Consider the following 27056-nt stretch of genomic DNA (forward strand, 5'->3'; position numbering starts at 1 on the left):
CCTTACATTTATTTGACAGCTTGATTAAGCACAACTTTACTTAGGGTTGTTAGATTATTGATTAACACATTAGAAATGTGGTGAGCTGGATGGCCTAGCGGTTGTGTTGTGGTTCCCATGTACAGGGCTAATTGTCCTCATCGCAGCGCTCGTAGTTTAGAGTCTGAAATAAACATTAGATATGTTAAAGTAGATTAAGACAACATGGCCCATGATCCTTTGATTTAGTTGTTCAATGTGTACACATTTTTCATAGACTGGCCTTGATTGGTCTGTCAGTGTTTGAGTTGTGACTGAGCTTTGTCTCCTCTCCTCTCAGGGATCCGGCTCAAGAAGGAAGCTCAGACACCGACTCCCTCAGCTCCTCCATGGGCCGAAAGCAGCTGCACAACACCGACGCCCCGTACCGTAAGATCTCCCGCGAGGAGCTGCTGCTGTTCAGCCAGACCACAGAGCTCCCTGCATCCACCCCTGCCACCTCCTCCTCCACCCACACCAGCAGCAGCAGCAGTCTCAGGGACTCCACGCCTCCTCCTCTGCCCCCAACCCCGGCCACCACGCCTTCCGGCCCGCCCTCCACCTCCCCTTCCCCCGCATTGGAGCACCACCCGTTTGCACACAGCGGCTCGCCTGACCTCACCCGCATAATCCCTGAGTCACAGAGCGCGACCTTCTCGCAGGGGAGCGCCACCTCTCCAACGGGCAAAGGCGTGTACAACGGCATCCTCGAGAAGTCGTACAGCTTCGGCCAGCTTCCCGCCAGCATGCTCCCCAATGTGGGGCGCTACCCGTCCCTCACCTCCCTGGACTCGGAAGGCCGGAGCGTGGGAAGGGAATATAAGCTCCAGAGCACCTCCTCCCAGGACTCCAGCGATAATGGAGAGAAAATCAAGCGATCCTCATCTAAAATCAAAAGCTTATTTAAGAAGAAAAAATAAAAACTTGCAGAGTGAAATAGTGTAAGAGGGAGATAAAATAGAAAGAGTTGTTTTAGCCCGTATACTTAAAAAAAAAAAGAAGGACATCACTGCAAGCTAAAACAGTTCATTGTCTCTCTTATTTTCTTGTTTTTTGTCTTCAAAGATGGAATGTAGCTCAGTCTGGGTGCCTTTTTAAAAAAAAAAAAAAAAAAAACTCGGACTGGTAGCCTTATTTTTCAATAATGCCTTTTTATTTAGTTCACTCATAGCCTCACAGGGAAACCTGCAAAGGTCAAGGAAAATGTCAATGAAAGGTCAAGGGTCATGATAGTTGTCATCCAGACTGCAAAAAAAACAAAAAAAAAACAAACACGTGACCTCCTCACTGTCTTCTGTCTGTTTTGGTCTTGAAAAGCCACTATGTGTAAGGGTCTAAAGGTGCAGTCCATACATTTATTCTCAAGCACACAAAGTCCAGATCTAAAGTCTGCTCTTCCTACTGGACGGATTTTTAATCACACCATCAGTAGTGACAGCAGCAATAAAGATATTTTCTTCCTTAAGTGTCCAAACTACTTCTGCCTGCTCATATCGGGGATTGCATCTTATGAAGTCTAAACTACTTGATTAACCTCCTTTGAAACAAAAAAAACAACAAAACAAAATCCTGCTAAAAGTTTGTTGCACTACTGCTTTCCTGGTGTTTTGGGGAAAGAGCCGCTGCTTGCGGAGTACATATTGAATAAAGATATAGAGATGAGAGGTACACATGGGCAGCAGCAGTGAAGATGCAGAACAGAAAACTACAGAGCCAAAATGATCTGATGCGTCTTCACTGTTACTTCTTATAGATGCCTCGATATATGTAAGTATATATAAACTTTGTCTTCACATTTTTATGTTGTTATAGATGTTTTGAAATAGATTTATATGGGTGGGGCTTCCTCTAAACTGTCATTTACAGATGAAAGTTGATTGAATATGCAGATTTAACTCCCTGTAATGTCACTGTCCCTTATTACTTGATAGCGTGTTAACTGTAGCCATACCAATATCTCATTTCCTTTCTTTTTTGTCTTAAACACCCTAAAATATTTTGTGTCACTACCAGATTTTGATCAAATCGTCTGTGCAAACAATTATTTTGTGCCATATTGACGCCAGATTTAAGGGTAGAGTGCCAGGAAGTCGAAGGAAGTCACAAGAACTTGTTTTTTTTTCCGCATCTCTCTATACGTCGACGATGTGACCTCTTCCATCAATATTTCCAGGCTTTTGAAAAAACGCAAAACACTCAAGATTATTTGTAAAAAAAAAAAAGATTTAAAAAAAAAAAAGAACTTTTTGATCCAGATCTGACTGATACAACCGTTTCTTTTACCCTTTCCAACACACTATAAGCTCGAAGCCGACCCATGCAATACAGCCCCCGTTTCCCCGTTCCTCACCTTTGGGTTTGCACCGAGCGCACTGATGTCAAGACTCCTGCTTCACACTGTGATTTCTGCCTTCTACCCTTCATCCTTTGTCACTGCAACGCAAAAATGTCATGTACGACAAAACGACACAAGGATCCAGTAGTTTTGATTTTTGAAATTAATATATATATATATATGTATATTTGGATGGTTGTGGCGATACAGCACACAGTGAAGGAAATAAAAGACAGAGCTGCAAGACGAGGAGAACATGAATGTTTACGAGACATTAGGGTTTTTTTTTTTTTGGAAAACATTTTGTGCGTGAATATTTGTATACTGTAGAAGAATTAATAAAAAAAATGGAGGCATTGGAGACGTTTCAAAGTCGTGTTTGCTGCTTTGTTTTTTTGGTTGGATTGCAAACTGCTTCCTCGATTTGCATAAAAGATCGTTTGTCAAAATTGTTTCCGAGTTCTTCAGAATGGGGGGGAAACCAAGAGGCAGCATTTTCTCTGCAGCTTGAGCTCTAAACTTGACTCTTCAGTCCGGGACCCTCCTCCTCCTCACTGCAGAGAACAGAAGTGTGGAGAAAAGAATCATTCTGACACACCATCAGTCTTCCGAGTGGGGGAAAGCGTGATGCGCAGAAGAAAAGCATGCATGATTGCTTTATCAATATAAAGTGAACGTGATGAAACTTTTGTTGATGGCTCATCAATTCAGCACACTGGGAGAGGAGTGGGAGGGGGGGGGGGCGTCTGCCTGTGATAAATGTGTTGTTTGGGCTCTACTGTACACAGCAACAAATCCCAGCCTCACACAGGCCTGCCTTTAAGTATGCAGTTTCTGTGATGGCCACATGGTGTCAGCAGAGCTCCAGAGAAAACAGAACACAGCAGCCACTCCCTGACAGAGAGAGGGACACATTCAGTGAGTGATGTTGAAGACAGATACAAAGAAGAAGACTTGATTTCATCCCCAAGTCAAGTACACATATTTTGCTGATGAATTAGCTTCTTTCTTTGCTACTCAGCGTTACAGTGAGAGCTTTCCTGGACATTGTAAGGTAAAGTATAGCAGCTAAAATATAAAAACATCCAAACACATTACCTGAAAATCAATTTCAAGTTAAAAAGTACAACATATCTTAATATCCAAATAAAGGCTTTCATGTGCAATTAATCCATAATCTCATACTTTCTCAGTCATGCCCCCTCATGGAGGAGGAACATACATTGTTTAAAAACACACAAATCAATCGCATTCATTTACCCGTTCTATGTCCTCTAATCACATCTACTTTAAATACCAACATTTAAAATATTTCATTTACTATGTATATGTTTGTAACTTTAAAACGTAACACAACAGCATTCAAATCTTCTCGGCTTCTTTGAGGACTCAGAGAGAGCACATACTGTATGTCCGATGTCACAATTTCAAGGTGCACTATGTAGTGAAATTTGAAAGTTGGAGAAGTGAAACAATTCTATGCTATATTTTCTGAACTTAATACACAAACTTAATTCAAAGGAAAAAAAAATGGGTCCCTGGAAGACAGTTTGGAGCTAAAAAGCTACCAGGAGAGTTACGGTTTCACTGTTGCGGACCCCCCATCATAGCTTTTCGTGTATAATTTTATCTTCAAACAGTGTTACAGGGACCAGGAATTTTTCCTCTGAGGACAGTTTGCGTTTAGAGTTATGAACATATATCACAGAATCTGTACACTTCTCCAACCTTCACATTTCTCTACCAAAACAACATAGTGCACCTTTAAAGTTCTAACTAAAGGACATTTAAACAAAGACAGCTACTGACAGCCTTTTGCAAAACAGCACAGAAAGTTGATTTTAACATCAATCCCATCGCTGACAAGGCGAAGCGAAGAATCGAAGGATTTTTGCCTTAGCAGCACCTGGAGTGGCCAGTCAGATTCCAAGGGAAGCCATTTGGTCACCGCCCCGGCCTGGACAAACTCCGCTCATGTCGCCGCGCGAGGTGTTTTCCAAACCTTTAAATAAAAAAATTCCAAACTCAAACCAAGAAGTGGAAATTCCAAAACACGTTAGAGGAAATTCCACGCATGTTCAAAACCTGTGCGTGCAAATTTCAAATGCGGAGGAGGAGGACATTTTAACCCAGGAAGTGGAAACTCCAAACTAAGAGGTGAAAGCAAAATCCAAAATAGATCCTTCCTTTCTTATTTGTCATGATATGGAGTATTTTCTTTTGTCACTAGAAACATATACAAAAGGCAATGATATCTTATGTGAAATTTAATCAAATAAGAAAATGTAATTTAGAATATTGCATGCCTTTAGAAACAGCTTAAAAACAGTTTTGCATGTCTAATGTTGATACATTTCAACCAAGCGGATGTTCTTCATCCTTCTGTTGATTAAGGAACCGGTAAGGGGAAACGGTGAAGATGAGTATATAGCATAATATGCTGCAGCTTTGCACGGTCGATCTACAAATCTGCATGTTGATCAGTTCATGGATTCATACATTCATTTGTGCAGAACGTTATTTGAATCAGTTCTTTAACTTGCATCACAGAATGATTCCTGATTCTTAAATTGCTCTGATGTCACATTCTCACAACTCCTTCACCCTGCTACAGTGATACATTTCTAAAAGCGGCACATTTAGAACAGCATCCAGCTGCTCCTTTGTTCCACATTGTTTTCCTCCTTTGCTTCCTCCCTTCCCTCTCAGGAGCAGGCTGCAGGTTGGGGACACACAGTGGATATTTATTGCCCCTCAAACCGCACCGCAGTGTAGTAATTGGCCCCACAATGGTGCTAATGCTCGGAAAGGGAAGCAGAAAGTGATGCAAGAAGACGGCAGATCGTCTCCTTAATGACTGCTGCTAGGTGAGGTAATGAATAGACTGAGGGGCTTAAAGGCAGAGCATATATACATAAAGAGGATGTGCATCTGCAAGGATTCACCCAGTCTGCTACTGTGCTTCAGTATCCCTCTCCGCCCTGCAAAAAGCAGCCTCCATGCTTTCTTTATCCCATTCACTCTGCACCCTCTGCCTCTCTCGTTTGGATCCCATTCCTGTGCAGCGTAATGGCTTTATTAGTGTGGTTAATGCAGCGTGACCTACTGGGGCCTGTCTCCTACCTTTTTCATGTGCAAAGAAAAAGAGAGAGAAGGTGGACTGTTTTCAAAAGGGAAGCAGTGCAGGAATGAACTATAAAAGGGCAGCACTACAGAAAGAGAAAAGGCACATTTTAAGGAACAAAGTTACAACTAAAAATGACAGAAATAATGGAATAATAAAGGAGAAACTGATCGGAATGGAAACAATCGCAACACATAGCAGCAGAGAGTTGGAGTCCATGATGTTAGCAGCCACGTTTACCCAACAGGGACGGGTCAAAATATGAGCTTTGAATCAGAGGTGCTCAGCGGAAATGAATGTTTCTGCTCCAAAACTCTGCCAGGGAGACTCACAGGCAGTTTGAGGTGCAGGATGATGAAGCTGTTGTAGTCATGACAACGGTGTAACAACGGAGCCAGACCAGAAGTTTGCAGTGTGGAGGCTTTATCCGAGTGATTACACTGTACATGAGAGTTCTGATTGAAGGTCGTTTTGCTTCCCCCAAGTGGCAAAAATGGTAAAGTTCTGTTTCTGATCCAAAGATCATCACGGCACTTCTTACAAAAATCGAAGTTTCCTGATTTCTTATAAGCTGTTTACGTTTGAAACATTTTGTTGATCCAGTTACCTTTCCAGTCAAAATGCTTTAAAACGTAACAAAAGAACGACACATTGTCACCCTCGTCCTGCAAAAAACGGCAGCTTGGTCCTTAAGCTTTAGAATGTGACTCTCTCTCTCGGTTCCACTCCATCAGCTCTGCACCTGCAGATCTCAGCTGGTAAGCGAGCAATAAAAAAAAAAAAAAAGAAAAACATGCGACATCTGGTTAGACTTCCAAATAGAGCAGTGAAGTGGGGGATATTAAAGAAGAAACATAATTAGTGTGGAGTGGTCACGTAACATTTGGTAAATGTTGCCAAGTGGTTCAAATTTGGTTTGTTTAGGGGCTGTGTCCACAGACAACGCTGACAGAGCCATTGTTGCTAAGTTACAAAAAGTTAACTTCTGCTTCCCTCTGTAATTTCTGTTGTGCTTAATATTCGCTTGAATTCAAGGGAATATAAATCAATCAATCTTTATTTATCCCGCTCCTTTTTGACTTTGATTGGTCGGTGATGAAGAAGTGGCTTTAAACAGCATGGCACTGTTCTTGAACTTCAACTTTGAATGGAGCGACAAAAATCAGCCGACGCAGAGAGTGTTTCAGCGTTGAAAAAAACGCTGAACTACATTCTGTGGATACAGGCCCTAATGCTCCTGTGATAAACTGTCAGGTTGTGTTGTTTTAAGCATCCTGTGTACAAAGAGGTACCCAAGTATGCCTTGCTGATCCAGTCCTGGACATGTGGAAGAGACGTAGTAGAGATGTAAAGATAAAGACCAACCGGTCAATGGCCCGGTTTCAAAGTTATGAACCGGCTTGATGAGGATTTGCATCTGATGCTGCAAGCTGGGTTGAGCATCTTCAATCTCCTGAGTAACCTGAGTTTAAGGGACTTGAAGTTAGCGTAAATTTGCTCACAAGAAGAAACAACTTCCAAAATTGCTGCAGCAATTCACCGCTCACTGCCTGACAAATGAAGTGTGCGACCTAAAAGAAAAGAAACATTCCAAAGATGTGCCCATCTGTACGCTCTGCAGAAACAACAAGAATAAAGAACGCACCTGTTCAAAGAACAAGCAAAGCCTGTGCTACAGTAGGATGCTAACATTGGCAATCGCTTGCCCAAGCAGACCTGGATATTAAACACCGTCTCCGGCCACAACATGCCGAAGGTAAGCGTATAGAGCCTGTTGTGTGCCATGATTTTTTAAGTCAACACATGGGATTTGAACTCAGGTCCCATGTAATACAGTCATGTCTATCTCTTAAACTCTTTTTAAAGTTTGTGATTTTGCTGTTGAAAGACGTCTTAATATAAGAGTTTTTGTCCTGTAGCTTCAGTATCAGTCACAGTGTTATAAACACTGGTTGTAAGAGGAGTTATACATCTGGAAGGTTTAGTTGGAGTTCACTATTTGACAGCTCTGTTGCTCTGTGACATTGCTGCAGTGACCCGCATCACATTATGAGCCCAGCTGACACTCAAAGTGGCTGCTGCGATCGGAGGAACGAGTCGAGGGGTTTAGTTTAATTTACTTTAGTTGATGAAACAGGACGAAACCGAGACAGAAGATAAAACGATGACAGAGGAAAGAACAAGAAAATGATTTTTTTATTCCCAGATTAGAATTAAAACCTTAAAAAAATAATCATTTAGAATTCCTGCAAGGCTCATCTCCTGGTTTATTGAGCAACTTATCGAGCGACGAGACCTCCCTGGCAATTACTGCGTCGGCCAATAGGAAAGCAAAAGCAATACCTCAAATTTTTTGCAAGTCACACTGAACCTCTGAAACTGCAAAAAAGTATTTGAATTCCTTTGACAGCATGAGATCAGAGTTGGATGGAGGAGGGATGGAAAAATCTGAGAGCAGAGGGAAAAAAAAAAAAAAAAAAGGATGAAAGAATCGCAACAAAACAAGTGAATCAGCGGGGTGCCAAGGTCACATGAATGTGCGAGCGGCTGACTTGTCAGGAGACAATGCTGGAGCAAAAAAAAAAAGGCAGAATAAAACGCAGGATTCTTGCAATGGAAAGCACACTTTTTGAACAGAAAAATACATTCTTATGTATTGAAAAACATGTTTCTACTTCAAACTAAACCTTAAAAAAAACATCACCCTGTCCTCTACTGAACTCCTAACTTTCTCCCGCCCTTTATAAGTCGTAGAAATCCAATCATTTCGATATGTGTCAAACCTCGAGCTTGATCTCTCAAACAAAGGCGGGCGAATTTGATTTGAGCGAATTCAGGAGCTTTGTGCCGATGAATAAAACATCGCCTCTCCTTGATGTTACCCGGACTTATCGAGTCTCAGATTCTCCCTCCTTTGAGCTCGGCGGTGACACGGAGCATTGGAACCCCTGCGCAGGATGAGATGGAGAAGATGAAGGTTCTGCTGTATATCTTCAGCTTTGGTCGCGAGGAGAGATAAGTGCACCAACGTGGAGATGTACAGGTGTGGCTATGTGGGGCACACGGGACAAGATGGAGGGCGACTTTTGATCAGTTTTTGATGAATAAAACACTCGGTGATCGAGAAAAAAAAAAGAGAAATGAAAAAAGTAAGTCGATCCTTGCTTCTATTTCTTCAGCCATGTTCAACATGTAAAGACGCTTTAAATATGCAGAAACTGGAAATGTAAGGATTTAGAATTCTGCATGGGCGTACAATACATATATACATTCTTTAATCCACAGCTTTACTCGCAGCCTCACTGTGATTAGTGACTCTGTGTGTGTGACTTGCATACATATTTTAGTACGCTGAAAGCTGCTGTGGGTCAAATTAGTAATTGAAATGGGATTTTCTTTCCCTTAAAGTAATCAATCAGAATTGGAAAGAACAGCTTCGGGGGTTGAGAAACACAAAAGGCACCCACAGAGATTTATTCAAACTGATATTTTTCACATTCTGTACTCGCCTGCTTGTTAAGTACAGAGACTTGATGAGCGTTACCTTTATGTAAAGCACGTACATGTGGTGCTGTACAAGTAAAGGTGATTAAATGCTAGAAAAACACAGTGGGGTGGGAAATAAAGTCACTGAATATCTATGTTCCTATTTTTAGTTCCATCAAGTTTCAATTCAAGACACTTAACTCCCATTTTGTTGAACTCTAAATGGTTTATTTAACAATCTTACAACTATAGAAGATACATGAAATATAATGGATAAAAAACATGGTTGCAAGAAAAGTACAGCACTATTAGATTTAGTTTCAATACTTATATGGTACCAGATGTTTTTACCTTGTGTGGTAGTTTCAGGCTGTATCAGTTTTTCATCATTTATTCTTTATCATCTAAACATGTAACCCTGTTGACCTTGATATTGGGACAAGCCTTCGATGCCCCAAGAGGAAGAATTGTACTGATTTTGGTGATCTCTTGACTTCTGCTGAAGCACCACCATGAGGTTCACATGAATGGTTTTCACTGTCTCAAAAGCGCCTTTTGGATGCCATGAATTCTTACAGAAATTCCCGGCTGTGGCTCAGTTGGTAGAGTCGTCTTCTCTCAATGTGAAGGTCGATGGTTTGATCCCCAGCTCCTGCAGACACATGTCCGATGAGTACTTGGGCAAGACACTTAACGCCAAGTTGCTCCCGCTGCTTTGTCGGCAGCGTATGAATACGTTTAAATGGGATTAGCTACTTCTGACGGTCTCACTACACAGCAGCCTGCCATCAGTGTGTGAATGGCTGTGAATGAGTAGGTGTGACGTGCCGTGTCAGTCCATTTACCATTTAAGCCAACTCAAGGGTAAAGAAATAACTTTGGTGTTCTATAAGTGAAATTTGTCCAAAACCTTTAATTTTTTAATTTTGAGAAATGATGTGATATAGAGCACAAGGAGAAAATTAAAGAACAAAGAAAAACCAACAGAACCAATAAAATGAATGAAATTCAAAGCTGCACTTTGTGTTTATTGCCACTTAGCTTATCTTAGCTTACTAGTATGCTAAACTGAAGCATGTAAACACATAGATATATAAATATGGACATAGTCTCAGTGATTTCACCCATTGGTTTCTGAAGCCCACCGGTGGAAACCATATGGAAATGATGTCTCCACCTCACTTTTACTCAACCAGGCGTAGAGCTGGAGCGAAGGCGGGCCTTTTGCGTCCAAACGAACAGCTACAATGCCCCCACTCATCAGTCAGATCAGCCACACGCCTTATCACGAATAACTCTTATCCTTCATAAAATCAAAATGGATGAGTTGGAAAAAAAATTCAGCCCACCTTCCCTGCTTTTTCATCCTTTGCAGTCACATCCCTTTCACTGCTATAGTGTAGCTGCCTTTAGATGAGATAGAGCAGGTTACAGCTTTAAGACACATCAGGCAAAATGAAGAAGAATATCTGCATCACAATACACACGCCTGACAGGAGATGTGGAGGCTCCTCTCTCTCTTTCTCAGTAGATGGCAGGCTTGCCCCGCGCTGCTGTCGTCCTCAGATAACAGGAAACCAGCTCCACTCAAGATTATTCACACTGCTTGTATGTCTCACTACCATAAACACACCACCTCCTATGTATGTGTGTGTGTCAGCGTCCTGGAAAGACAATAGAGTGAGAAAGAGAGGAAGGGGAGAACATGTAGTGTCATGATTTCTTTTTGTAAGTTAAGGGCCACATTACCTTTATTGGATAGGAGAGCTGAAGAGAGACAGGAAATGTTGGGAGGAGAGAGTGGGGAGTGACAGATTCAAACCCACATCCACTTCAATGAGGACTTTAGTCTCCATACATAGGTGTGTCATAGCCACTTGGCTATCTGACGCCCTAGTTTTGATTATTGTAGATCAGAAGAAACACAGAACATTGATTCATGACACATTCATACAACTCTGAAATTGACCTGATTTTACCCAAAGAATTGGTAAATGGTGAATGGTGAATGGACTTGAGCTTGTATATCACATTTCTAGTCTTCTGACTACTCAAAGTGCTTGAGTCACACCTACACATTCACACACTGATGGTAGAGGCTTGTAATGTTCTCATAAAAGGTCGAGTCTGATAGATGTCAAAAAGTAAAACCGTGAATGCGTTCATCACTACTCTTCGGTTTTCATACATTTGGACGGATCATTTTCAAATTGTCGCATTGCAACTACTGTAGTTCCTGAAATATTTAGCTTTCCAATAACAGAGTAAATAAGCATCAACAAACATATACATTATATATATATACAGTATATAACGAATACAGAAACATTTGCCAAAGTGACTGGGTTGTTAAGTATTCTTGATTAAGAAACTTATATATTCCTGATACACTTTTACATTCCACATTGTACAACTCAACCCTTCCAGTGATTTGTTACAGCAAGTGCAGATCTACGTTTCAAGATATTTAACACTGTTAATTAATTTGTGTACTGTGGAAACTGCAGGGTGCAGTTCATGGTTCAATAAAATATACTGCATTGTCAATTATGTGCTACATTTACGATTTTTATCAGTCAAAGTTGAGGGCGGACCTCAGCAACTTGGGATCATAATTCCACAATGTTAGGGAAAGATGAAAATAATATGAAACAACAATTACACTACTTTCTGAGATATCCACACTTTTAGTGAAACCTGCGATTCCCAAAATACAACCACAACATCTTTCTGAATCTGCCATTCTTCATAGATTATCACAGTTTTCTTTGCAACAAAAATCCTCTCTGCCAATCCAATGTGTTAAGCTGGGCATGTGCTGTATGTGCATACACCTATTTCTCAAGTCGCACAACTGATTTGAAGTCAGGCAGAATTTCAGTCCTATGGTATGTCGTACTGTGTACAAGGGGAATGAGTGCCATTCACAGCATGACCTGCTGCTCTTGACCAGTCGGAAGAATTTCTGGTATGTTAGAAATTTTGGTCGTAGGCCTGAATACATTCACAAAGTTAGAGCAAAGCCAATAACAGATTCTCAGAGTTTTTCATTATGATTGTGCCTCAGCACAGGTATGCCTGTCTGATGCGTCTTCTTCCTCCTAACACTAAAGATATCAAGGAGAGAAACGTAGGCAGGAAATAGCTGCTGACCTTCAGCTGCCAGGGAACATTTGTTATAGTTTAACTCTCTAGTTAGTGTATGTGTGAGAAAGCAAAAATGTTCTTGATGGTGTTTCAATTTGTGCCCTGCATATGATATGAGAGAACTGAAATTCACATAGACCTTCAACCTCTGTCTGTGTAAGCTTCTAAAGGAAACTTTACAAGGACTTTAAAACTCTAAACACATGTCTGTGTTAAATATCTACAAATAATAGGAACTTTTTTCCTTCATCACCTGCACACCAGTGGACTCTGCATGTTTTCTCATTATCACCGTCTTTTAAACAGCTGCTGCTCTGTGTATATCACCCATACAATATATCTGAATGTATACACCACTCAGTGGCGAGTCTGTTGGGGCCCTAGGCGAAAATGCAACCAATCTTTTCTGCCAGTCGCTTACTCTGTCTCATTTTTCAGTTTCTTTTCTCTCCTATAGACGGATAAGTTTATCTTTGTTGACTTTCATTAACAAACTTTGGTGGCAGTAAACATGCAAATGATCAATTATTAGCAATGACATGACTGAACAGTGAAATGTGATAACCTCACTTTTTCTAATTGTACGGTAACAGTCCCATGAGCCTTTGCTCCACAAACTATCCAAACTCAGTTTGGTCCATTTTGGGTCAAAATGTTATAAAAGGCCTTTTAATGCCACACCTCCACATTTTTATGCATACTTCCTGTTTTAATTTCTCATGTTCAAGTAGAAAAATCTGAAGAAATCATTTTGAAAACTATTTGAAGGCAACTATTTTCACAGGCTGTGAAGCTACATGTGACTGTACCAGGTGAACTGTACTTCAACTGTGAAATTGGTGGATTATCCCTTTGAAAAGTGAAACATTTGAATAACTGTTACCTCTAACAGTTCCTCTGACTTTCATCTTCTTGTGTGTCTGTTCATGTCAGTACACACACCTTCATTTTCCATAGTACATACCTGTAAATCATCAGCTCTCACAAAAATTAGAACTTTTTCCGACAGCCGGTTAAGTTAAAAAAAACTCTTCTGCTGAAAACACCCCACTCAAGACCAATCATCTAGTTTGACATTTCCTTTTGACTGCGCTGTGATTGGGTGCTGCTTGCACCAAAAGACTGCACCTCACTCGAAGGCTGTGTGAAAAATGGGGAAAGTACTCTACTTTGCATGAACTCAGGCAGTCCAGGAATTCATGTTAGCATAAGGCCCAGTGCTGCAGAATATTTTTGAATAATCTCACGAGTGGAAATCTCTCAGTACAACTCGGCTGGTAAAGCGTGACAGTAACACTAGCATGGTTAGCGCTTTGATTCATTTTGGGGCCAAGCATGATAAACTGAATGTATGCTAAAAAGTGATAAAGCAGCCAGTAGGTAGCATGAGTATTATATGCTAATCTCAGCTGAAACAGCAGTAATACATGTAAGCCTTTACATATTGGGGCCAATGTCTTAACTTGCGCAGCAACAGTAATTAAATGTATGCGTAATGCAGCTTAAGTCCTTTTTGAAGATAGAATATCAGCCCTATTACTGCTGTCAAAATTACCATTGCACCATAGTCCATTTATTAACCCTTCAGAGTCGACAAAGAAAGAAAGTAGGACAAAGAAACACACACACCAAAGCATGTAAGAGTATTGTTGAGACAAAAATAACACTTTTAAAAGTAGAACATTTATTGGGTGATGTGGTGGCGCAGCTGTATTTTTGAAAAGTAAAGGCACTGAATAATGGAATAAAGGAACTTTACTTTTTTGGTGTAAGAAGTGAATAAGGTGTAAATGAATGATGAGAAGGAGGTGAAGAAAAAGACTGATACAAGTGAAAAGCAAAGTAAATGTTAAATTTGCCCTTTTTTTTTTAGTTAAGACCCTATATCAAAATTTAGGTTGAACTAAAGAGGAAGATTAGACTGTCTTTATCTTTTAATCACGTTAAGTGCACAAACATTTAACAGGAAATACTTGAAATAGGAGTTAAGAAGGCAGAGCTAGATTAAATTGCTCCCTCAAGGATCTTAACACACAGCGCCCATTTAGATACTTTATGTTTTCCACTATTCTGTCTGTGTAAGTAAAGGCTGCCATGTTTGTACACTCTCCTCTGTGATGAAGTGTTTTCAGGAGCAGAGGAGAAAGCACTGGGTGGCGCCACTTGAAACCACTCTAGCTGGCACTGTTTTATAGTCTGCAAAAATTATAGATTTCGGTTCACTCTCAGCTCATCGTTTAATTTCCAGAAACAGAAGGCAGCTGTTCCAGTGTACACTACCTGCACAGCATCAAACAACAGACATTTAAAGTTACCAACTAACTGGTGAACACAGTGAGGATATGGCAGCTAAAGAACTGAGATTATTATCTCAGGGGTTTAAGGAGGACAATAATAAAGCAAATACTAGAGTTTACTTTGTGGAGGTAACTTCACTAGTTGGCCATGATTCAATGTGAGTCACAAATTACAAAAAATCCTCCTGAAACAATATATAACAAAAGTTAATAATATCTCTTGTAAATGAAATAGGACCCAGGGCAGAGCCTTGTGGTACACCATCTTCTATATTTAAAATACTTGAAGATAACCATCCTCTTGTACGATGCACTCTACTTCAAGTGTAGCAAATATTCATAACAGAACAGCAATGAACTGTGTTGAGGGCTTAGATAATTTAAGTTCATGGGAAAAGTGCATTTTAACAAAAGAGCTGTGTTATTAGCATTTTTGTAAAAGTCTACTAAATTAGTCAGATTAATGTTGCTTTAGCTATGCTGCCAACTATGTCAAGTGACATGAAAGCATTAGTAAAAAAAAAAGAAAAGCTAACTATTGCATGATAAACAGCTTTTAAAGCATATAAGGGGGTTAGGGGGAGATGGGTTGATGAAGCATGTTTTTTTTACATCCATCTACACAAATAAGGTTTCTCCTTCAAATCATTACAATAGTAAATGGGTCACTTTTAAAGCTAACAGCATAGGACATATGTTGTCCACAACATGGGCATTTCTTGATTTAACTGCACCTTCTTGAAGTATCTATATTACCCAAGAACTGCCGACTGCCCTACAGTGTCTGAACCACTGACGCACAAAAAAACAAGAGTAGAAGATTAAGGGGTGTTCGCACTGCATGCCGAAAAAGTCGTGGGATTCCACAATACCATTCTTCTTAAGTGAATGCAGATACAAATGCAAAACACTGTTTAAATGTGCCGGAACATCCATTCATAAAATTATTCAATGTGATTTACTACATGCATACCCAACACATTCTGCTCTTATGTCTCTATTCACTTGGTTTTTGCATGGGCATCCATTTATAAGTTCTGCTATTGGGTTTTTTCTTTGACTGAGTTTATTGTTTTGAGCTTGTTACCCTGTTCGCACTGTGTTAACACACTTGTGCTCCATTATTCCCATAAAGCCTGCTCTTAAATCATTCAGGAAGCCCATTCAATTTCAAAAATGAGCTCCACTGAGGTAATTTAGGGGCTCATGCATCGACCCACTGAGGATTTTTCAACATCCTGCTTCTTCCCGCACTCCACAGACCCTAAGCTGAGGATTTGAAAAATACAAAACATTTAGACCCAATGATAGCAGGTAATTATGACGAAAACCTCCAGGATTTAAGCAGTTTAAACCCAAACTGGTTTATATCTATTACGGGTTAAGAGTAGACATGTCAGACATCTGTCTGTACCTTTGGCATTATTGAAGCTAGAACATCTTTTAGCAACTATATGAAGTAAGCTCTTTCTTTTCCAAAACACATGGAACTTTCATAAAACATTTTAAAAACATTTCCTCTTGAATAGTTGAATGAATGTGTTCGTATAGCTAAGAGAGAGTGCATGTCTAAGCAGTTAAACTTGAAAACAGATCTTCAGTTCACATGTCACTGGTTTGATAAAAGACAAGTAACACAATTTAAAGACATCATTTATCACCATAGATCACCATAATTTGGATGACTGGAGTATCACAGATGACTTTTACCCCATTGACACCTGGTTTGAAACAGGCCTTTGCTCTGGGTTGTTTTTTTTGGATAACGACAGAACTGTTTTGCCTTTGTGTTTCCATCTGCACTTTAAAGCTTCTGTTTTCAGGGCTCCTCATATGGAACTCATCCCTGTTCTCCAAGGAAAAACCTTCCGTCATGCGTCAGAGCAGAGTTTTGGGCGTAGGTCTGATACTGTTGTATAGGGTGCACACCCTAAAGAAGAACATAACAGAGTGTGAGCAAGACTACCTACAGATGTGATCTGATAAAAATGTAAATTACGAGGCATTTATACCTTGCATTAACATGAGTTATTTCCTTATTTGGACAGCTTTACTAAATACAGATTAAAATGTTGTTCTGGGTATAAAGGGGGTTCTTTAAGTTATAACCATTATTACTATTTGAAACAGAAATGCTCTATATTTGTGCTTTACGTTTGCCAAGTCCTTCTACAACCTGTCCATTTTCTCTGCCCACCTCAGAATCCTCTCTGGTTGGATCTGCTCAACCCTATCTCATACCTCACTTACATAACCTCCTCAGCAGCATATTGTAGTTAATACAAAAATAGTTGTCTTGAGGAAAGCGTGGAGAAAAATGTTGTTGTACATTAAATATTCAACACTGACATTTGCCTCCAAAGCAGGTTTGGAGGACTTTTGGAAGAAAGCAGAGGCACTCAACAACCAAACAATTGTTTTTGAAAGGAATAATGCAGTCTGCCTTGTTCAAGGTAAAATAAACACTTTAAAGTCTGCTAAAAATACTGCCGTCACACGATCCATTCATTAACTTTCAATAGAGACAGAAAAAGAGGAGGAGGACAACAAGAAATCAGAAACACGCAGGAGTTTTGTTTGAGGGGTTACAAGAAAAAGAGCAAGAGGAGAATTTCAATGTGTAATGTGGTTGAGAAGTGGTGTCTCTGAAAAATAAAGCAATGAGAAAGGGGAGAAAAGAACTTTAAAAAAAAAAAAACTTCACCCAGGGTTCAAAGAAGGCTTAAAGACGGAATGAATGAACGATGAGACAAAGATGAAGAATGGTCTTTTGGAAAACTATTGAAAAAGTTAAATTACCCTTTTGAGTAAAAGTCTCCGTCAAAATCAAATGCGTGAAGTGTGAAGTATAGAAGGTGAATATAACAGTAGGTAAAAGGTCAAGATCATGCTGTCTTCATATTAAAAGCAGGTTAACTTTAGGGAAATGTGAAAAAGAAAAACATAAGAACAAAGAGGTCAAGAGAGTTGAGCAGCTTTATATTGCTCCCAGGAGACTTTTCAGCCTCGCAGCTATGTAATAAAATGTTTTAAAGGGCAGAGGGGAAAGCACTGGTTGGCAGCACCTAAAACTGCTCTAGCAGATACTGTTTAATGACCCGCAACTTTACTGCAGAGAAACAAATAAATGCAGTACAGAAAGCCGCATTTAGCAGGCTTATAAATTGACTACAAAAGGATTTGCTTATACAGGACATCAAATAAACGTTTGTAGGGAGTCATTAGTCAGTACAAGAAGAGATTTATTATATGATTTGTATAGAGCTCAACAGTGTGGTTCCGGAAGTAAAAATCCGATTCATTTTCTCCATAGCGGATTTGATTATTAGCCATAATGTCATAAACATCCAAGGTAGACTTACCACGAGCTACCCGAGTGTAAAACGATGGTATGTTCTCCTGTGGGAGACACAAGTTTGTAGGATATCAACCTTGTTTTAAGAAAACAAGATTTATTTGCGATATCGGGGCAAAGAACTTCACTACCCACAACGAGAGTGTCACAGAGACGTCTCTGATTGGTTGAGCTTGCTGTTACCATGGCAATGGTTCCCCCCCCTCTGAACAGATAAGTTTCGCGAGCAGGCTAGCTAGCTAGTTAGCTAACACGAAATGTGCTAATAATCTTGTCATGCCGCAGTGAATGTAGTTTATATTTTCCACAACACAAAGTACAACAGTAGTACAGCACTTGCATTAGCATTATAAACACTATAACAACGACAAAAGTTATTTTAAGAAGAGACAATATCATTCGCAATGGATTGTGGGATGGGTAGTTCCTTGACTCCGGACGAAAATTATGTACATGGTTGTACCTTTGCCTTTTTTTTCATTTTTTAATGCAGTTTTGGTGCAGAATCAAATGTCCTATAGTCTCGATAATTAGGGTAGCTAACCTGTGTTGGTTCCAGGCGCATATCTCTTGATATAAGGATTTTGTGAAAAATCAAGGGAGGATTTGAATGGGGAAATTGACTTCAGGAACCACAGACTGAAAAAAGTATGCAATCACTGTTGACCTCTATTTCAATGTCCTGGCTTTTGAATGGCTCCTGATTGGCTGAAACTACGTTTTTTGGGCTCCTTATTGGATTCTCCTACTTTTAAGTTTGACAGTGGCCTGTCAATGATTGGCTGGTGTAAGGGAATTTTGGCAAACTAATCTTTACAACAGGAGTAATTAAGAGCAACTAGCTCTTCATTTAATGATTTCCTAGACTGTCCTCTTTATGACCTGCCAACTGGTGATTATTATCTTCAAGAGAGGTGTGATTGCCTTCAAGCAGATGTTCTGCTATTGATTGTATGTAGGTGTGGCTGCTTTCTGAAGTGTTTTATTGATTAAAAATGTTCTTTGATGTATTGAGACTGTAGGAGGGCTTTTCTCTATTTTAGATCAGTGTAAGGTAACAATCAGGAGACCATGTCCAATGTTTTCCTGAATCATATCACATGGTGTTCGTATTGCTTTTGAGAACAAGCTATTCTCATATTTTTGGAAGAAATTCTTTCACAATGGACAGTGTCCTAACGTCTAATTGGTTCGGATAATGAATTGTTAATTTGTTGGTCTAAAAAGTACTCTGGCTCTTGATTGTTTCAGTCTCAAATTTTGAGGTAAAAAGTGCTGACCTGACTCAAATTTCGATTAAAAATAAAAGTTTATCTGTGACCTGACTCACATTTCAAACAAAAAAAGTTGACCCAGGACAATGTAGCGGTAATAATGCATGTATGTCTCTTCCAGGTTGTTGAGTAAAGTCTTGACAATCAGCCTACACCATGGCTCCCTGTGTCTTTTATTAGACAGACAGGACTCATATTTTGATGAAAAAAATGTTGACCCCTCACCTGAATCAGAATTTGATGGAAAAATGTTGAACTAATTAATTAATAAAAAGTTTTCAACCGCAACCTTGAACATTCACACTGCAATTCAGTCCTAACCACTACACCATTTATTATTTTAGTACTTTAGGGCAGTTCAAAATCATCGCCAGTAGGAGAAACCCTGATCAGTCCAGTTGACCATGTGAAGTCCTCAGCCAAGGTTCCATCCCTGAACCTTTTGGTTGGCTCCAATGCACATTTTAGGTGGCACACCTGTGAAATAATCATGCTGTCTAATCAGCATTTTGATATGATCCACCTGTCAGGGATTGATATCATTCCTTTTTTTCATCTTCATTCCTATTTTCTGGAGTTGTGTTGTAGTCGTAGTTAGCGGTCTAGGGGCTGTCTCTTGTCAGATCAGATCAGTCAAGTTGATACCTTGTTATGATTTCATTGGTGAGAAATCAAAGGGCTGCTTCTTTCCCTTGGCAGAGTCCTGTCTAACCATTGATTGGTTGTGGCATATAGCTTATTCTGAATGGTTAATTCCCACCTTTTTTTTTTTTTAACCAACTTGAACCAGCTTCCCCGGAGACATGACAGAAGCAAATTAGTTCACGGCAATTGTAGTTTCACCACACATCTTTCAGGGAGGGGCAATGTTTCACAATTGGGGGAGATCAGATATGGCAGCAACAGCACCGAATAATAAACTTAATTGAAAGCAAGGTGTTTCATTTTAATGACAATATCAGTCTAAAAAATCTGGGGAAGCCTGGCCAGGGGTAAAAACACCACTTGGTTCTGTCGACATGACTAAAGCTAGATTCTAGTTGAGATATGTTCCCATCTTGCTTCTAATAGAAAGGAAACAAGCAATGGAACAGAAAAATGAGCAGAGTTTGGCTCTTGTACCGTTCTGTGTTATGGGTTTATGTTATCTGCGATGCTACAACATTAGCTGGCTTAGCATTACAGGGTAACAGGCCACTAACAAGGCATATTCCTCTTCCCTACTTGAAACTGACAGGAGCTGAACTCTAGCAAAATTCACGTGACGTTTTGTTTAGAAAGTTGTCCAAAACAGTTTGTTAGTCTCGGCTCCAATAGCCTAAGTTGGAAGCATGTTCATATTTTCTAATTAGCAGTGACCAAAAAAATGTACCTATGGCTGATGATTGAAATGCCCTGAGTTGAGATTGGAAACAAATGTAATTAAAAAGTAAACCTGATAGTTTTTTCAACAAAAATGTACAATTTTAAAGTTCTAAATCAGATAACATGCACCCAGTAAAGTGACAATGTTTTCAAATTGGCTAGTTGGCTAGCAAATTGCAAAGCACTGTTTTCAGTACAGCACATGAAATATATACAGTGTGACACCAAAATACCAAAGTCTGACTAGTGTGTTTGGTAGTTCAAGCTAAATAAGCGATGACTGAGGTGATATCTAATAGCTTTAAATACTGATGCTGTCAGAGACAACATCAATATGAAGCAGAACAGCAAGACTAACCTGACTCGAGGGCCACTGAGAGAAATAAACAAGTAAAAAATGAACGCAACTAAGTGGAAGAAACCAAGCAACATGAGAAAATGATAGACTCAGAAGTTGATGGAATGCACAGAAAAGATTATGAATCGGAAGAAGCAGAGATAGAGAGAGTACGAGAGGGGGCAGCCGTTGACAAAGAGGGATTGCAGCAGAAGTGAAAGAACAAAGTTTGTCCACCAGAGAGACGAGGAGGAAGGATGAGATTGTAAGTGTGCTAGTTCAAGAAAAACATATATCATTCAGAGGCACAAAAGAAACAGGAAGAGATGAATAGAGGACCAGTCAACCTGGTAAAACGCTGCTTTCAAGTGAGGGGTGTATTAGATTTATCAAGGACATCCCTGAGAGGATGTTAGTGACTGATAATACCATGTGTTTTACTTAAGAGCCCTCTCTAAAGGCCTTCAATGTGTTTTCTTTGTTAGTGTGTTTTAAAAAAAAACAATTTTATTAAGAACACTCGTCGCGGATCCTTGGTATTTGTTAGCGTCACTGGTATACATTATGGAGCACTGGACATGCTGAGGTACCAGTAAGGAGACAAATCACTCAGCACCGGCCTTTAGGCAATGTTTTTTGCTAAGTATCAAGAAAAATACCCGTGGAAGCAGTTTCAGCCATCACCATTTTTGGGACAGTGAAGTAAGCTAAGCTAAACGTCACTCTACATTTAATACAAATAAATTGTATTGAAGCAAGTCTTCACGGAATTGTAGCCATAAGCTAAGCTACAACAACACAGCAAAAGAAGCTAACAACATCAAAGTGATTCGTTGTTATCCCTTTTTTTCTTTCCTTGAACCAATTGTTTTCACTGCCATCATCATATTTTAATCAAAGTCAATGCTATGATCATGGTATTTTCATACAAATCACTCTGTACATGCATTAATAGCAATATCCACGTTTTTGTCGCTAGCTTCTTTTGTAGAGACTTTTTTCCTTTTTGTTGAACCACAACAACAATAGTGATATTCAGAGTAATGTAAACTTTTCAACTCTCCTCAAGTTACGTTTATTATGCTAGGCTAAGTTAGCTAATGGCTATAAATAGAAAAGCCTGTCTACATACAGATAAACGGTTGAGTCAAACTCCAATAAATATATTTTAACCATTTCCCAGAAACTGTAACTGATTCCATCTATAGTGTCTGTATGTTATTGGGGTTCCTTGAAATTGGTTAATTAACAAGATGAGCTTATTGAGTATGAGGGAAGTTTTAAAATTAACAACAAAAAAAACTTCTCAAAATGTGTTTGTAATATGTAATCCCTTAAACATGTAAGGCATTCAAAAGGTGAATGGTGTGTGCTGAAAGTTGTTACTTCAGACTTACATAATGACACATTTCAAATCATAATGTCCCCAAATACGTTTTGTTCATAAAACCTCAGAAGAAGAACTGGCCTTTTAATCATTGGTGTCCAGAGGGAACCAACCTGGCTCAGATGGCCTACCTTGAAGTTTAGTTGGAGCACATTGTGCAGAAAGGCTGGACCCAAACAATTCAATCAGCGATCTCTTCACAGTGTAATTAGGACCCTGTTTCAAGGGAGAAAGGAAGGTTCAAGCACACGACCTCTCAGTTATGAGAAGGCCTCTGGTGGTCAGACACGGCTCTTATTAAATGCTGAGGCATAATATGAGTGAGAAATGCTGAGATGTGTTATTTTTATTTCTCCCTTTGTGTTCGCTGGTCTCATTGTCTTTTACTTTGACAAACGGCCACAGGGAGCTCATTTAAGGAGCAGCAGTGCTTCCTCGGAGTTAGAACTCTAAGGAAATCGTCACAGATTAAATAAATGCAGTGCTGACACCCAAGGGCCCTGAGTTACATTTGTTCAGAGTCTGTGTTAGCATACTCTACGTACATGAGGGTGAAATTTCCTTGGGGGATTTTGAAGGTGAAATGTTCTGTATTTCTTGTCGACCTGACTTTTTTTTTCTACACCTACGTAAATCTCTGAGAAGTATAACCTTTGTTTGTTGAGCTGCTTGATCCAGACATGAAAAGAGAGGAGCTGCTAAAAATGTGGTGAGAAACTTCCTAATTGCTTTATACTATTTCCATGCATCCACAACAGAACGCACAATAGTGTAAACCATACTCATGATGAACAGCTGATGATGAAACTGAGCCAGGCTTGACAAAATGGGATAAAGGAGGATGAAGGAAGAAGGATAGCGACAAAACGGGGAAGATGCACAGAGAGAGAGAGGGAGAGAGATTGGAGCTCTGATGCCAGTTGATGATGGCAGTCTAAGCCTATAGCAGCTGGTCCATACCAGCATAACTTGGAGCTGGTCCATACCTAAGTTTTTGGCCCTTACTCACTACAGCTTATGAAAGTCAGTAGCCCAGCATGTCAAAATATGACAACACAAAGGTTTGATAGTTTATTAATACAATACTTGGTTGGGTTTTTATTTTAAAAAGTCATGGTATAAGGACTATAAGGCAAGCCGTTTAGGAAATGAATATATTGAATGAAACTTTGAATATATGGAAGAAACTTTGAATATTTGGAATTAAACTTTCAATATATGGAATGGGAGCTGATTTCAATTCTCCAAATCCACCAGTTTCGTTGTTGTCATCCAAAAGGCACCCTGCTGAATAGGCTTGTTTTGCAAAATGTCATCAGCTGAAATAGACCAATACTTTGTTGAACTTCAAGAATGTTTTTGAAACAGCTGTTCCTACTCAAAATTATATGAATAATTTGGAATGTAAAACGCTTCACCTTGAAGATCATCAATTATTGAAACATTGTTGCTGCTTATAAGTAATAATGCTCAACAAAACATTGCTGAGCGCACTTTGTGCATCCATCTTTAAGGAATATTTTAGCCTCTTACTGAGATGTCAACTGAAATAACAATACATACTTCCATTCAATATATTTAAAGTTTCATTCCATATATTCAGTTTCGTTTCATTCAATATGTCAAGACTTTATAATGAGCCCTTAGCTTCCCCAGGTTCGCTTAGCGGGTATATGTGCCCGATCAAGATTATTCAGTGTCATAACATCAATCAAAAACTACATCCTGTATCAAAAACACATGGTGTGATTAGTACGGTAAACATGGAGGGATGGACGAGTACCTATTTCTGACAAGTAAAAATGAGTCCCACCTTTGTGTTTGAGAAAATTGCCTGTTACACACTGAAGAAGAGCTTCTGCTCGAAACATTTGTGTGGCAATTAAAATACAATTTTGGAGTGCTGTCCTAATTGTTTTTCTTGTTTGACAATTTTTCGGGATTCAGCACCCAGTTGTTTTACGTCGAAAAGTAGTTGAGCATGTTTTCTCTATCATTATTTCTGTGATTAGAGCGGCATTGAGATATTTTTTCAAAAAAAGAATACATCTGATCAAATACAAGGCACAGAGTAACAAAAAACAAGAAAAACACAATTCACGTAATTAAAAGCTAGTGGACAGCATGTTCTTTAATATGGCTAAATGAAAGAAGCTGCATACAATACACAGTTTAACTACTCTTTTAAACCAGCAGGTAACCCAGCTAATTTAATTGGATTACATCTTCCATGTGAAGAAAACCCCTTTGTGTAACTAATCACAGAGTATAACCTATAACATCTCTTTTTCTGTCTCTCTGATGTGTTCAGGTGGGGGAGAGGTGAGGCTGTCACTGGAGCTTGAATGGGCTAATAGAGGGCGACAGATGATTTATATCGAAGAATTGGATGTGACACACCTCACAGTTACAATTACTGTTGGCATTATGAGTTATCATCATGAATCAGTTTTTTAAAAATGAAAACATTTGATAAAGTGTCTGTAAGAACTAAACAATATTTTTGCAGCCAATGGGGCCTAAATCATTTGACTTCCAAAACTTTGGTTTTCTTTTGTTATGTGCTTTGATATTTCTGGAATAAATGTACCTTTAAATGTGCAAAAAAAAGAAGCTAATGCTACAATTACTGAGGACTACATCTTACTGATATTTCAATATCATCAAAGGCCAACACATGCCTCATTATAGTGATTGCTTTATAAAAAAATCCATCCAGTGACCTTTGTCGTGCATCCTCCTTCTCTTCACCAATTGTTTCTCTTTGATTATTATTCGTTTGCAATAATCTTTTCAAAAGAAATCCTCCAAAAACTGCATGAATTTTCCAATAGCAGTGTTTTCTTTTGAAAGAATTAAGCAGCAGATTGATCCGGCTCAACTGGAAGGTCAGAAGGTTATTTTTTCCACTGTTTCACTGTTTCATTGTCTGAAGTCCTTCATCTTTTTCATCCAACAATGTGATAAATGTAGCTTTAGTCAACCTTGTAATACTAAAACTTGCAGCTGTGATTTGTAAGATACAAAGCATCTTTCTGATCTGAGTAAGATTGAACTTTTTTTCATCGCTCATTAGCATTAAATTAGTATTCTGTACGTTCATTAAAATGCAAGCACCTCTGAAGTCTTTTGAAAGTTGCCAATTAGCCCATATATTTCTGCTTTAATAAAGGATTTCAGATTACTTTCATTTGCCGCGCACACTGCTCCTGACCCATTTCTAAAGAACAGGTTCCTGTAAATTGGTTTCAAATCTTATTTTGTGATCTTTGAACCTGGGGAAATTGAAAATCCGTTGGTGAGCGGAAACATACACGCCCGTATACACAACATAAAATCGCCCCTCTAATATTGACTTGCAGACCCTTTAATGCACCCTTATTGGCTCAAGGCTTAAGCACCCCTGCGTTTTAGATTGAAATGTCCTCTAATCTTCTCCCCTTCATCTGCATCTGTTATTAAAGAGATAAATGGATTTGATAGATAAAATAAATGAAGTATCGCAGCTTAACTGGAAATGCGCCGTGTACTCTGAAACTAATTCTTGTTTTTCATTCGAAATGCCAGTTGCACTAAACAACATCACAATCTAATATAAGCACTCTGAGGATCAAAGCAGTGCCCCTAATATACTGCAGGAATACAGTTAACACTGAGAGCACCCAATGTGAATTTTTTTTGCCGATAAGTAGATAACTAAAGCCCGACATGTGGACCCAGCCTTCCTGAGCTGTAATGAGTTTAAGTCCCTTTCTGGCCCACCGTGCTGTCTCAGTGTTTGATAGCAGTGTTATCCACACTCACTTACCCTTTCTCTGAGGCTCTGAGGCTCTGCTGGGCCTCAGGGACTCAGCTTGTTCTGTGTGTTTACCAATTCCCATAAGCTAGTCAGGACTCTGTAGGGGCGTCTCCTGGAAATTACATTTCTTAAGGTCCCTGAGACTATTGAGCTGTCTGGCGGTAATAATTTCAGGGCAAGAAAATATCAGAAGAAGTAGGCCAGATGCTACACTCAAGCTAACTTCTGTTCAGCTAGTAGCTAACTTTTCCTGTCTCCCTTTTGACGTGGCTAATGTGCTGGTAAACAAATGAGCCATTTAATGATGTTTCTTTCTTCCTGGTGTATACTATGTCTAATGGTAAATCTTGGTTATTTCGCTTTACGGCTACTCATAAGGGGAATATAACGCCAGCTGCTGATTGTTAGAAGTTAGCTTATGGTCACAAGCTAGCTTTTGCCTTTGAATTTTGCTAAGGTGTTTCTTAATTCATTAGATTGTTTTAAATTATGAAGCAAACAGTTATTTAACATTCATTTAAAGATGTGTTCATGGCCAAATAAATTGAATATTCTATTTAATAGCTCTGTCTTATTCTACCAAAGGAGGGTCATTTCTTGGTATGATTACAAGTTATTTACTAACTTCATTTGTGCTGAGTTTCCTCTAGATTTCCTACGACATCTGAATATGATGTTATGAGAGCACAGAGACAGAATCAAACCCTAATACTGTAAAACAAGCTATGAAGTGCTAACATGCTTTGTAGAGTTGAGGATTGAAACTATGGTGGTGGTGATAACCCTCGATGTCTCATACTGGCGCGACACAATAGGTTTTACCTTAACCATTCAGACAGGCTGTCTTTTTTCTGTATCAAGTTGTGGTAGAGAAAAATGTCTGTTTGGAACTGTTAAGGTTTAACTTAAAATGAAATGGTAGTGTTTATGAAAAAAAGAATTGGGTTGACTTTTAGCTTTTTGTGTTATGGTTTCAGTTTAAATCAAAACCCCAAAGCAGAGACTGACACAGGTATACAATGTACCAACAAACCTGTTTAATGTTCAAAAAGAACAGGCAGTGAAGGCAGGGAGCTGGCTGGCCAGAAAAATAATCCACAAGGTGATGCAGGAAACTCAGGCGAAGCAACTT

At 39.3% G+C, this 27056-nt stretch overlaps 2 protein-coding genes across 3 annotated transcripts in view; one reads left to right on the plus strand and one right to left on the minus strand.

Moving 5' to 3' along the window:
• stim2b (stromal interaction molecule 2b) overlaps positions 1 to 2714 on the plus strand; it is a 47527-nt gene extending 44813 nt beyond the window's left edge. For both annotated transcript variants that reach the window (XM_061030948.1, XM_061030947.1), the window contains exon 12: positions 320 to 2714. In XM_061030948.1, the coding sequence (XP_060886931.1) occupies positions 320 to 938 (619 nt within the window). In that variant the 3' untranslated portion in view covers positions 939 to 2714. The remainder of the gene's footprint in view (positions 1 to 319) is intronic.
• tm4sf5 (transmembrane 4 L six family member 5) overlaps positions 1 to 27056 on the minus strand; it is a 394180-nt gene that overhangs the window by 313826 nt on the left and 53298 nt on the right. The window lies entirely within an intron of this gene.

The sequence above is a fragment of the Labrus mixtus genome, chromosome 23, assembly GCF_963584025.1.
Source record: "Labrus mixtus chromosome 23, fLabMix1.1, whole genome shotgun sequence".
Lineage (NCBI taxonomy): Eukaryota > Metazoa > Chordata > Actinopteri > Labriformes > Labridae > Labrus > Labrus mixtus.